Genomic DNA, 12,046 nt, shown 5'->3' with positions numbered 1-12,046 from the left:
ATGCAAAATAAAATGGTGCGTTGTTTGTGTATTAAGTGCATTGTTCATTAGCATTATGCATTATGTCTCAGTATCATGTTATGTTTGTGGGCATTGTGTCGAGAAGGGTTGACCCGACGATGTCCTCCTTAGGTAATTAAGGAGTTGCTTCCTTGGTGGGTGGGTGACACAGTTAGTATTTAATAACAAATGTTGGTATGAATGAAATTAAGCCGTAATTAATATCGGTAGCAAAATGTTAAATGCCAGTGTCGACTTTCTCCGGCTTTCTCTCTGTATCGTAATTATACAAAGTTTTATTACATCCATTTTCTGTATATAGAGCAGAGCAATATGGAGGAAATGTCGCATGATAAATGGAATAGTTGTAGCTCATTTTTGTGAGACTTTCAAGACGATAGAGCTTTTATTACACAAAAGGATTAAACTGAAATTCATTTATAAAGATACATTGTGCCAAGGCCAAAATTAATGTAGTTTTATATAAAAATTTATTAATTTCAAATGCTAAATTTCTATTTTGGATGTCGATTTTGCATGGCCGACTCATTTGCATGTATGAAAGAAAGCAGATATTTTATAAGCGGAGATCTATGATTTCACCCGCAAGTTTCATCATCATCACATGTTGCAATATTCTCGTGGATGCCGGCTATTACATTGTATTTCTCACAGTAGATTCTTGATCACATTTTCAAAGATAAATCCTCTAATATTGTCTATCTTATCAATAATTTAAGAATATAATCATGGCAGTATCCGCGGACGCGATGGAGGCGCAGGAACAGATTCAAGCCGCGATGGGGGATATGATTAACGAAATCGATAAAAGTCACCTTCGAAAAATTCAGGTATTTACAAATATTCGGTTTAGGTGAAAATAATTTTATTTGTGTCGCTTTATTCTGTATAATTATAATTAATTACAGTTACGAATGCACCAATGTGCTGCGAAATGTTGCTCAGATGAAAAGGCGAGTCTGGAAGATACTCACAGTTGTATCGAAGTTTGTTCGAGGGGGGTGCACACGGCTCAAAATTATGTGCAAAAGGAAGTTGGGGGATTTCAGGTAATTAACTTTTGAACAATAACACTATTACAAGAATATTGTCAGTTACAATTAATTTTTACACAGGAACGTCTCCAACGCTGCGTTTTAGACTGTCAGGATAAAACAAAGGACAAAATGGGTGCAACTCCTACCGAGCCAGAGGTATTACTTGTTTAATATTTAATTCACAGGTTCATTGTTGACTAATGGTCGTATTTTATTATTATAGGTGGATAGCCTAAAACTAGAATTTGAGCAATGCGCTATACGATGTGTTAACGACCATCTAAAACTACTTCCAAATTTAGTGAAAAGAATGAAAGCAGCGCTTGCTAAGCAGTCATAAATACGCCAAATCAAAAGTAAAAGTGATCCTCGTGGCAAAACTATCACGTTATTATACGATTGAAGTGGTAAAAAAATTCCAGTTGAAGTAATTAATATTGCCATCGTCATCTCCGAAGATTAAAGCCTGTGTTCAGCGTCAGCGTCATTTGTTGCAAAAAAAAAACATTTTGTAGAACACTGCTTCCGGTAGTCAATCCAGCATTTAATACTTACTAAATTGCATTGTAGTAAAATTATTGAGACTATTTAGATTAATTCCATGTACTTATTTAGTATATTATATTAATGAGTTTAGTCATGACATACCAATATAACAAGAATTATTTTAATAGATATTCCGTTCTACAAAATCTAGAAGCTTTATATTTTACTGCTATTTTATTTCCGTTGTCTATTATGCTTTTATGGATAGCAAATATATTATTGTTGCCCAGTTTATCGTGCTTAAACAAGGACAGGAGTAAATTTGTTTGACATAATCCATATCCATTCTTGTGATGAAAGTTTGTAGAGAATATAATTTTGTTAGACTTGTGCTGCATATGAAATTAGTTTAATACTTAATAAACAATGATGTTTAAAACGTAGGCATTTACATAATACCAATAAAATTAATAACGTTATTGAAAAGTCATCTTATTATTTCGGAGAATAGCATTACCAGTAAAATGCTAGAACTGCATTGCATTGCATTTACCCTAGTAAAATATGTACGATTATTTAGTAGCAGAGGACTCGTTTATAGCAGATACAAAAACGCGAAACCTCGTGCTCTTCATAAAAACAAGGAACAAAAACCCGAACCGACGTGCATTCAATGCAATCATCTGCTACTGTGGTTTGTAATAAAAGGAAAGCTTTAACTTTACTAGTTTTGGCCAAAACCCAATAAAATGAAATAAATGTAGAGTGAATTTTAGAAATATTGTTCATAAAAGAATTCAGTGAAAGCCACATCCAGTTCTTTGTTACGATTGGAATAACTTGTAAGTCGATTACTTTATTTTTTTTTCAGTAGAAGTTAATTCTAGTTTTGTGTAATAAGCATGGGATTTGAATGGGAAATTATCGTTGCTTTTTTCGGCTTTACTTATTTTTGTAGTTATCAATTTGTAAATATTATCCAATCTTAAATAACTGCAGTGATGTGTTAAATAGTAAATCTAAATATAAATTTATTCCATCTTCATCTCATTCGCATGTAAAATTTGCGTGATATTCACACTGTTACGTCATTGGATCAATGCTACTGCTTCTTTAAACTTGACCTTGTGAAGGCCTTCTGTTTCTGGAGATAATATTAGTAAAATAGTTGATAGATTAGATCTCCAGAGTATATGATCCAGCTTCAATATAATGCACAGCTTATGAAAAATACATACTACGCCTAATTATCATAACTTGAAGGCATTCTTATTCTTACTGATAGAAAATTGTGTATGAAATGTGTACAAGAATGTGTATAAGAAAGAAAGGACTCGATTATCATTGCGAACCGGTCCGGCCCTATTTCCTCTCTTCTCGTCTTCTTTAATAACAAATTAAGTACGCAATTTCCAATCGTGGAAACCAAGATAATAAGTTTGTTTAGCTTGTATCCGTTGTAACATGTTATTAACAAGGTTCCATTTATTGAGCTACCAGTTTATTTGCCTCAACAGTGGAATGTTTCCATAATTCCATTTCATATCTTGCCGAGGCATGAATATGTAAAGAACGAAGTTGTGCAGTAAACGTCCTTTGGTTTTACTTTCTTCAAATTTAACAGTTATCTTTAAAAAAAATAAAACTTTTGTGTATCATAAGTTTTTTTTACGTATTCGGTAAATTTTTCTATTTTACACACTTATTTACTACTTATTTATAAATTATAATATTACAGTCTTTACAGTTGTAAGTACTGTAATCGGTTAAGGTTAAGGAAATCAGTTCAAGTTCAACTTAAATATTTCAAGATTTTCTCTTATCTTTCCTCCTCACCAAAAATAATCTGCACCACAATTTAGTCATCCATTTAACACGCAGCATTTTCATATCTTGCATGGATACATGCACCCATTAAACACTTTGTCGTAGTAAATACATATGCGAGATTAATGGCCGCAGATCATTAATTTTCTACATGCATGCACTCATTCAAGTAAATGAAGTAATTGCGTTGTGACTAAATTGATCTGCAATGGAGAGTAAAGCTGTTGTGTCATTCGGATCTCAAGGTTGTCTTAAATCAAAAGCCTCGTCTTATAAATAAATGTCAGTGTCATGCAAACACGTCTGGAGACCACTCATCACTCACGCTCAGCTTGGTCAATTAGGGGACAAGACGTGAGAACAGGACGGGTACACATAGTAAATTTGTTTTTGGTAATTTGAGGACTTATGATAAAAATCGGTTCAAGTTTTTCGCTCAGTCAGTCAGTCATTGTAAATATTGTATTTCATAATATGCCATTGTTCTCTGAGAATTTTCTGACCAGTTTTTGTTTATTTGTTTAAAGTTGTAAGCTTTCCTCACTCACTTAATTGTTTTAATTTGATATTTTTTAAAGTTCAAAAAATGCCTGCATATTCGGAGAATTTTTGACTCATAAAAGTTTGAAACTTTTTCTTGCAGTTAGTTGCTTCCACGTAGTGGCGTGTATCCATTTAACAAATTCTTCCCCGTAATATACACACAAAAATTTACCTTGTGCATACACCTCTCTTTCCCCGTTGCACTGGTGTGACCGTGACTATTTTACCTAATTGCTAACATATTTGTGGGGGTGATTGAGTTGATAAGTAATAATGGAGTGGCTTGGACTTGCTGGAACTAATAAGGTACATATAGTTTTACGGAATGTGACCATGTCAATAACCAAAGTTAACTAAAGTACTTTGCACCGTTGAAATTGCTAAATTATTGTCATTGTCAATTTAAGGCGTTGCCAAAAATGCCGTCAAATCGAAGAGCCGGGTCCCCCTCGGAAGCTGCAGAATTTACAGCGTTGACCAAACGCGACTCCCAGATGCGGGTGGAAGCCGAGTTGAAAGAGTTGGTCGCTACGTGTCCCGAGGAAGACAAAGCGGTACGTGCCATGTAAACTGATATTATGTGAATATCTAAATAGGTTATCCGTGTAATCGGTTATCGTCATGGCCGTGTGAATTATGTTACATATCAGTCAGGTTAAGGTAATGATATTAAGCTTTGTTTATAACTGATGATAAATATGACCAAACCATACGTCTCGTGAGTGATACTTTAAACTGCCATGTGACAACTGGTCGAGTCCCATGATATTTTAGGACCGTTTTGTATAAAGACTTTTCAGTTGATATAAATAGTTCTGTAAAGTTGGTCAACTTAGGTTGTTGTGTCTAAAAATGTATAACTCTGAAAAATTTAGGTGTTGCTTCGAGGTAGCACACAGATTTTTTTACGAAATTTTCTGGACATGCATAGTATTTCATAGCAATAATATTTATTTTATTTTTTGCAGGGGGTGGAGAAAGAGTTTGAAGGGTTCAAAGGAATCTTTAATAAATTTCTTCAAAGTTCAAAAACATCTGTAGACTGGCCGAAAATTGAAAAACTTCCGGAAGGAGCGGTTCGCGATTATAAAACGCTGCCCTCCCCAAGTTCGAACGAAATTAAGGAAATGCTATCAAAACTCGTGGTGATTAAACTAAATGGTGGTCTCGGGACATCGATGGGGTGTCGAGGTCCCAAATCTGTCATCCCCGTGAGTCCATTAATTGGGTTTAGTATATAGTTATAGCTATGCATAATTAATGCATAATTTGATTTTTTTGTATATAAATAAATTTTAGGTACGAAACGACCTCTCATTTTTGGACTTGACCGTACAACAAATTGAACATTTGAATCGAACTTACGACGCTGATGTGCCACTTGTGCTAATGAATTCGTTTAATACTGATGAGGACACGGAAAAGGTCATTAATCTCAAGGACCATTAATGAATATGTCATTAAGTCACATAATAATATATTAATTATGATTTCGTTCAGGTTATTCGTAAATATGCTGGCTTCAAGGTGAAAATCTGTAAGTTTTGGCGTTTAATGCGTTTAATATTCTTTGATAACAAAGCTTAATACGAATACCACTTTATCAGATTTGTTTATTTGGATCTTTGTAGTAAACAATAAACTTATGTTTATTCTGTGTTGCAGTCACGTTTAATCAGAGCAGATATCCCAGAATTGATCGCGACTCTCTAACTCCGGTGGCCAAAAGCTGTAGCGCTAATACAGATTTGGAAGCGTAATATGAATACATGATTTATAATTTGTATATACAATAGGAGTTTCTAAAATGAACAATTTTAATGATACAGATGGTATCCACCTGGGCATGGGGACTTTTACCTCTCATTCTGCAACTCTGGGCTTATGGAACAATTCATCGTGGAAGGACGAGAGTACTGCTTCATTTCCAACGTGGACAATCTAGGAGCTACCGTTGACCTTAGCATTCTCAACATGCTGCTCCATCCAACTTCGGGAAGTAAGGCAGAATTCGTCATGGAAGTCACCGACAAGACGAAAGCTGACGTAAAGGGTGGTACTCTCATGCAGTACGAAAACCATTTACGCCTCTTGGAAATTGCGCAAGGTAAGAGGACTAAAGCTTATTGTTAATGAATTGGGTACAACAAAATTCGAATTCGGTAATTGTAGTAGAGTTAATTAACAAAGCGATAAGGAATGACTCTTACTAAGCTTATTCTATTTTTGTTCAGTTCCCAAAGACCACATTGAAGATTTTAAAAGTGTAAGTCCTATTTTGCTGCTGTATTATACATACTTAATTGTGTTTGAAACTTCGATATTCATATTCAATACAGGTCAAGACCTTCAAGTTTTTCAATACGAACAATTTGTGGATCAATCTACCCGGTAAAATATCAAATGATTTTATACTAACAATAAAATAGTAATTTTACAATTTTTTGTGTATATGTACGTAGCCGTCAAGAAAGTCGTTGATAATGGAACTCTGGACATGGAAGTAATCGTAAACCACAAAACGTTGGATAATGGGCAGAACGTTATTCAACTAGAAACTGCTGTAGGCGCCGCCATGAAATGTTTTGATGGATGCTTAGGTGATAATTTAGTCCACTATGTTTTAAAATGTCGCCATTATTTACCTAAAAAACATGGATTTTATGTATATGTTTCAGGGATTAATGTGCCACGAAGTCGTTTCTTGCCTGTAAAGAAAACCTCGGATCTTATGCTAGTTATGAGTAATTTGTACCATCTCAGAAACGGAACTCTAGAAATGTCACCTTTTAGAATGTTTCCATCCACACCGCTCGTCAAACTCGGGGACAATCACTTTGCAAAGGTACTTATAGTTATCTTATCAGTTACATATCTTACATCTCATTAATCTGTTGGTATTTATTTCAGGTGAAAGAATTTCTCAAACGGTTTCAAACTATCCCAGATCTTTTGGAGCTAGATCATTTGACTGTCTCTGGAGATGTTACGTTTGGTCGAAACGTTGTCTTGAAGGGAACCGTCATCATTATTGCGAATGAAGGGAATACCATCAATATTCCCGACTTTGCACAGCTAGAAAATAAAATTGTATCTGGAAACCTTCGCATTTTGGATCATTAGGGTTCACTAAATACTTATCAGACGGCCGAGATCGAGACAATACGATACCTCCCTACGATATGTAGTTTTAAACCCCATCAATATATATTTTTGTGACGTATTTAGTCAAAAAAAGTTTGCATTTGAGAAAATATCAGGAATCATACAAACCAAATAAATAATAGAATTGTCCCGTGAACAAATAATTGTAATAAAGAAATTGAATTTTAATCTGTCCATTTTCATGTAGCATTGCATTTTTATTCCATGAGTCACGTATATTTTCTGACATTGGAGAATTCTCACAGCTAGAGAGAAGGCTTGAGGCAATCAAAATGTGGGTGAGATTGGGCAGGTGAGAATCCATCCACAATTGCCAAGTTGTCTCAAACCGATTATTCACAACAGGTCCAGAGTTAAAATTTAATATTTGTGTTAATGTTAATTGTTGACAATCATTAATTTTGTTACATTTACTAAATTTGTTGACAAATAAATAAACAAAACAGTTACATATTTAATAGACTATGAGTTTAACCAAACTGATTACGATACTCGACTTATTCTTCACACAATGTGAAAAAGTGCTCTCTTTTAGAACCCAGTGAACGAAATAAAACGACATAATTATTCGAAATTAAGTAAATAAATACTCGTTAAAATCTTCGTAAAGTTTGCTGTGCATTAACTCGTCTATATCATCAAGAAATATGGAAGGCCCCGGCAGCACAACGACGGCCCCAAGTATCACAACGACCGGAACAAAGTCAATGAGTGTTTTTGTTTGGAGTCCGTCAGAGTCGGGTCAAGGGTCACATGTTCCGACGCACATAAAAGTCGCCTTTGGTTTCATGATTGGAGCTTTCCTCTTCATCATCATTGCTTTCTCGACGCCGGCATGGCTCGAAACGGATGGGGAGATGATTGACCCAAAATCTAAATTTCTTAAAATTGGTAAATAAAAATGCTGCAATGTTTTGTTTTGAAAAAAGTTAGACTTTGAAATATTTAAAAATTATGATGCCGTTCTTTAGGACTTTGGGAAGGATGCTTTGACGACCTGCCCGACGCTAATCATAACTATGACATTAGGATAACTGGGTGTTGGTACCTTCTCTCGGAAGAGCTGTATCATCTCAACGATCTCATTTTCAAACGTGAGTACTCACCAATCATTATTTTAAGAAATTGCATCGGTAAATTTCCATACATAAATTTCCATCACTCTTCAAATCATCATCCATTTCAATTTTTTTTAAATTTTCTGCAAAATCCTATTCCATTATAACTACCGTCAAATTCGCACCCTTTTTTGACACCATCATAACAACAATCGTCCAGTGACATGTGGCAACCTCGTATAATATCCACTCCAACAAACCTAACAGAAAGCTCAACAATCCACTTTGCTCTGTCTGTTAAGTAAACGCAAAACTTTAGATTTTTCCATCCAATAACACCTACATCTAACCAAACAATACTATTACGTTGTTTCTGACATTGCGTCAGTGTAAGGTTGAAGCTTTCTCGTTATGGAAAAGTGATTCCACTCCACGTTAAAAAGTAGTTGCCTGGTAAAAATGGTCACAACAAAAAACGGACCCCTCACTATCGTATATGCTATTTTATACACCTGTCTCAAATTGGAAACTCCACAAACAAAATGCACCCCTTTACTTTTAACATGCATACACAAACCAACTGTCATATACACAAGAAATACTTAACAATAGCAATATTACATAGCTAGCCAGCTACCCCACCCGGCCTTACTTTCAATCCTTACGTTAATACTTTCGTCTATTTGGTACATGTCTGAATTCCAGAATCATTTTTGTATATGTGCACACATCCATGACATAAACTGACTTATTTATTTATTCTTGTTGATGATTTGTCACTATTGTTTTTAGTATTCATAATTTGCAAAGTTTGAGAGTGAGTGAGTAATACTTAAGAACATTATCGTTACCTCAGTGCAAGTAAAGAATACAAATTTGGCTAAACCAGGAATACGGTTATTAAGACACGCATTTGGTAATTTGCTTGCAAATTGGGACCAATTGAGGTTGACACATGCGGTCAAACTGCATAAAGATATGCAAAGTGAGAAGGTGGCAGTTTTTTTTGTGGACAAGTTTTAAAATAAGGTTGTCACTTTGAATAACTTGGTGGTCACAGACGGAGATAATTAACTCGAGTGGAAAGTTTTCTTAAAAAAGAAGCTCAAACATACATAGAGACTGATGGAACAATTCCGGGTAGATTATGGTCGTGGGGGTGGTGGGAGTAGTATGGGGGGAGCATTTAACAAAGGAACTTACGCCATGGACGACTACATGGGGTCAGCGTATTATAAAAAGCGTCACATGGCTGGAACCGTGGGTGTGGCCGTATTCACGTTGACAGCCATTTTAATCTTGGTGGCGTTTGTGACTCCATATTGGCTGGAGAGTGATAGGCGCATCGTGGGGGCCAAGTTTGAAAAGTTGGGGTTGTGGTCACATTGTTTTAGATCACTGAGTGATCCAAATGACCAGTATTTGAACCGCTTTTTTACCGGGTGTCGCTGGATATTTGACCCATTTACGACGGGATATCAAGAAATTAGAAGTTTTTTGGTGCCCCGTAAGCTACTATTTTTATGGTTTTCACACTTTTGACTTTCGACAAAGATTTTAGTTATGGACGAGTAATTTTCTGGTAGTAATTTCCTGTAATTCTGATTTGTTTTTGTCCTTGTATATTTCAGCGTTCTTTGTGGCAGTGCAGTTTTTCTTCACCATGTGTTTCATCTTCCTTCTGATATCGATTGTACTGGTGCCCATGTACATTTTATGCTTTGGTCCTGATCATGACTATTTTATCATGCTGGTTCGACTCATCGGAATTGTCCTGTTGGCTTCGGGTAAGAAAATGCAGCATACTTTATAATTCTACTGATTTATAAACTTCCAATTTTCCAATGCAGCATTTCTGGGTTCGATCGCCGTCATCGTTTTCGGAGCCATGGGGGACAGCCGAGTAAGTAAATATTTCCTTGTCCCGTTTATTTCCTTGAATATGCATAACTTATGCTCCCTCTTTAGGCTTGGATGCCCGACTGGCAAAATAATTACCTCTCTTGGTCCTTCGCCTTTGCGGTGATTGGCGTTTTTGGGGAGTACGTGGCAGGAATTTTGTTTCTGGTTGAGGCCAGAATTCAAGGCAAGCAGAGGAAGATGCGCGAATCTCATTCGGCCTACACGATGGAAACTAAGGTCGATTTTAATTCTAAAGGTTATATGATATAATATTTGCATTTATATTAATTATCAAATTTTATTCCAAGGCGTGACAACTAAGGGAAGCTCTAGATGAAATCACGACAGCCACTCCCACGGATACCCTTCTCTCTGAAAATGACCCACCTCGGGTCAGAATTCACCCATCAGTCACAGAAATTTAGACATTATGTAAAACAAATCACTCATAAATGGAGATCTTTTTATACCCTTTTCCACATTACAATTACATATTTGATACGAGGAATATCTCAAAACAAAAAGTTAAGTAATTCATGCTTTCATCAATTTGATTCCGTTTTAGCATTGCTGACATTAATCTCGTTCTCATTTCTTGTGCGGATTTGTTGCCGCAAATATACTGCCAATATTATGATTATGTATGTATTAATTATCAATAGACTTTCTCCGAGGGGTTATTTAGCCAGCCACAAATACTTACAATTAAAGCTATCAATAAATGACAATGAATTTCCATCCGAGTACAAATTCAGTACAGAATCGGTATGCGATTGGTGTTGGTTGTGTCGAGGGAGACGACAATCTAGAGCAAAACCTGATGCTACAAATTTGTCATCGTCATGTGGAATGTCCCCACGAATTTACATAATTTTTACATTTTTTTTTACTTTTCAAGTACTTTAAAGACAAACTGAATTATGAGAAGAATCACTTTCAAGCCAACCTACTAACCATGTCATGTACCGGCAGAAGTAGTAGTGGTCTTATGCTATGAGTTTTAGTTAATGGCCATATTTGCAGCAGAATACAAATTAATACTTAATTTTTAGTTGACTCTTATAATTTAAGTTGTGTGTAATTAGATATTTTACACGCATGCCACACCACCACCACCACCAAACTTCTACCCTTTGCACTATAGACTGCCTCATGAATTGATGAGATGAATATTGTGGGTATTTAATTAGTACTTAATTTCAGGGTTGTTTCGCACCTCAAGTTGTAAAGTGGGTAGAATTTGTTATGTTAAATATGAGAAAATAATATATTATGTATGTACATGACAGTCAAGTACCAGGAAGGGAAGGCTAAATTAAGCTATGCTTTAATGTAATGAGTGTCAATTAACAATTACATCAGAGTACTTTTTTGTTTGTTTTTCGTATAAAATAATGCTTTAATTTTAGTTAACATTCATCAACCCGTGAAGAAAAAGTTTTACATATTTTGCTTACTTGTGGAAATAAAGAACTTATTTGTTACATAAACATTAAATATTTTCTACTTAATTCACGGAAATACTAGACCATTTAGTCACAATTATCTCTAAATGGATCATAACAACTGCCTCGACACGCTCGCTCGTTCCATTGACACACGACTTTTCTGTTGTACCCATCGTCCAAGCATTTCTGATTGAAGGGATCATAGCACTTCTTCCCACAGACTTCAAGACCCGATTCACACCTTTGAATTTGACCCTTGTTCCAATTCAGGCATTCCTCCCTCCTCGGATCGTAACAACTTGTCCCACGTTTCAACTGGCCGGATCGACATCCGACCACCGGCCAGCCAAAAGTGGAACCACCGGAACTCGAACCTCCTGAACCCAGAGACGACGAGGGCGTAAATTCTTGGCGTGGGTTACTCACTCGGACGAAGCCATCACTGTTCGAAGTGACCGCAGGCTTGTTCCTCCTCTTATTTGAATTCGAATTGGTGAGACAATCCTCTTCAAATGGGTTGTAGCATAACCCATCGCATAACGAGTAGCCTCTCGGACAT

At 35.9% G+C, this 12,046-nt stretch overlaps 3 protein-coding genes across 8 annotated transcripts; all 3 read left to right on the top strand.

Annotated features, from left to right (window-relative positions):
- The first annotated feature begins 611 nt into the window (after window positions 1-611).
- LOC110848566 (protein FAM136A) lies at window positions 612-2,034 on the top strand. Its single transcript, XM_022095813.2, has 4 exons — window positions 612-851; window positions 930-1,070; window positions 1,137-1,214; window positions 1,282-2,034. Exons 1-4 carry the CDS (start codon window positions 750-752, stop codon window positions 1,396-1,398), a joined length of 438 nt encoding a protein of 145 aa, XP_021951505.1. The 5' UTR covers window positions 612-749; the 3' UTR covers window positions 1,399-2,034.
- A 168-nt stretch (window positions 2,035-2,202) lies between these two features.
- LOC110848734 (UTP--glucose-1-phosphate uridylyltransferase) lies at window positions 2,203-7,247 on the top strand. Of its 5 annotated transcripts, none has more exons than XM_022096024.2 (13): window positions 2,203-2,386; window positions 4,015-4,220; window positions 4,322-4,468; window positions 4,883-5,125; window positions 5,214-5,339; window positions 5,415-5,451; window positions 5,580-5,670; window positions 5,744-6,021; window positions 6,149-6,180; window positions 6,254-6,305; window positions 6,377-6,514; window positions 6,593-6,759; window positions 6,825-7,247. In XM_022096024.2, exons 2-13 carry the CDS (start codon window positions 4,188-4,190, stop codon window positions 7,035-7,037), a joined length of 1,557 nt encoding a protein of 518 aa, XP_021951716.1. In that variant the 5' UTR covers window positions 2,203-2,386; window positions 4,015-4,187; the 3' UTR covers window positions 7,038-7,247. The 5 variants fall into 5 exon arrangements, with proteins under 5 accessions (XP_021951716.1, XP_021951717.1, XP_021951714.1 ...); XM_022096022.2 differs by lacking the exon at window positions 2,203-2,386 and adding an exon at window positions 3,350-3,740; XM_022096023.2 differs by lacking the exon at window positions 2,203-2,386 and adding an exon at window positions 3,350-3,764.
- Window positions 7,248-7,405: 158 nt separating this feature from the next.
- LOC110848392 (transmembrane protein 182) lies at window positions 7,406-11,529 on the top strand. Of its 2 annotated transcripts, XM_035850744.1 has the most exons (6): window positions 7,406-7,970; window positions 8,051-8,173; window positions 9,769-9,924; window positions 9,988-10,040; window positions 10,106-10,276; window positions 10,348-11,529. In XM_035850744.1, the coding sequence occupies exons 1-6, from the start codon at window positions 7,727-7,729 to the stop codon at window positions 10,351-10,353; spliced, it is 753 nt and encodes a 250-aa protein (XP_035706637.1). In that variant the 5' UTR covers window positions 7,406-7,726; the 3' UTR covers window positions 10,354-11,529. The 2 variants fall into 2 exon arrangements, with proteins under 2 accessions (XP_035706637.1, XP_021951291.2); XM_022095599.2 differs by lacking the exons at window positions 7,406-7,970; window positions 8,051-8,173 and adding an exon at window positions 8,734-9,644.
- Window positions 11,530-12,046: the final 517 nt, after the last annotated feature.

The sequence above is a fragment of the Folsomia candida genome, unplaced genomic scaffold, assembly GCF_002217175.1.
Source record: "Folsomia candida strain VU population unplaced genomic scaffold, ASM221717v1 Fcan01_Sc004, whole genome shotgun sequence".
In the NCBI taxonomy this organism is placed as follows: Eukaryota; Metazoa; Arthropoda; class Collembola; order Entomobryomorpha; family Isotomidae; genus Folsomia; species Folsomia candida.
This window is presented reverse-complemented; position numbering and strand designations above follow the sequence as displayed.

Bases quoted from the DNA above. Each gene is read 5' to 3' on its own strand.
- LOC110848566 (XM_022095813.2), top strand. From the start codon at position 750: ATGGCAGTATCCGCGGACGCGATGGAGGCGCAGGAACAGATTCAAGCC. The intron at 1,071-1,136 runs GTAATTAACTTT...ATTTTTACACAG, and splicing joins AGGAAGTTGGGGGATTTCAG to GAACGTCTCCAACGCTGCGT. The intron at 1,215-1,281 runs GTATTACTTGTT...TTATTATTATAG, and splicing joins CAACTCCTACCGAGCCAGAG to GTGGATAGCCTAAAACTAGA.
- LOC110848734 (XM_022096024.2), top strand. From the start codon at position 4,188: ATGGAGTGGCTTGGACTTGCTGGAACTAATAAG. The intron at 6,022-6,148 runs GTAAGAGGACTA...ATTTTTGTTCAG, and splicing joins CCTCTTGGAAATTGCGCAAG to TTCCCAAAGACCACATTGAA. The intron at 6,515-6,592 runs GTGATAATTTAG...TATATGTTTCAG, and splicing joins ATGTTTTGATGGATGCTTAG to GGATTAATGTGCCACGAAGT.
- LOC110848392 (XM_022095599.2), top strand. From the start codon at position 9,263: ATGGAACAATTCCGGGTAGATTATGGTCGTGGGGGTGGTGGGAGTAGT. The intron at 9,925-9,987 runs GTAAGAAAATGC...TTTCCAATGCAG, and splicing joins AATTGTCCTGTTGGCTTCGG to CATTTCTGGGTTCGATCGCC. The intron at 10,041-10,105 runs GTAAGTAAATAT...CTCCCTCTTTAG, and splicing joins GAGCCATGGGGGACAGCCGA to GCTTGGATGCCCGACTGGCA.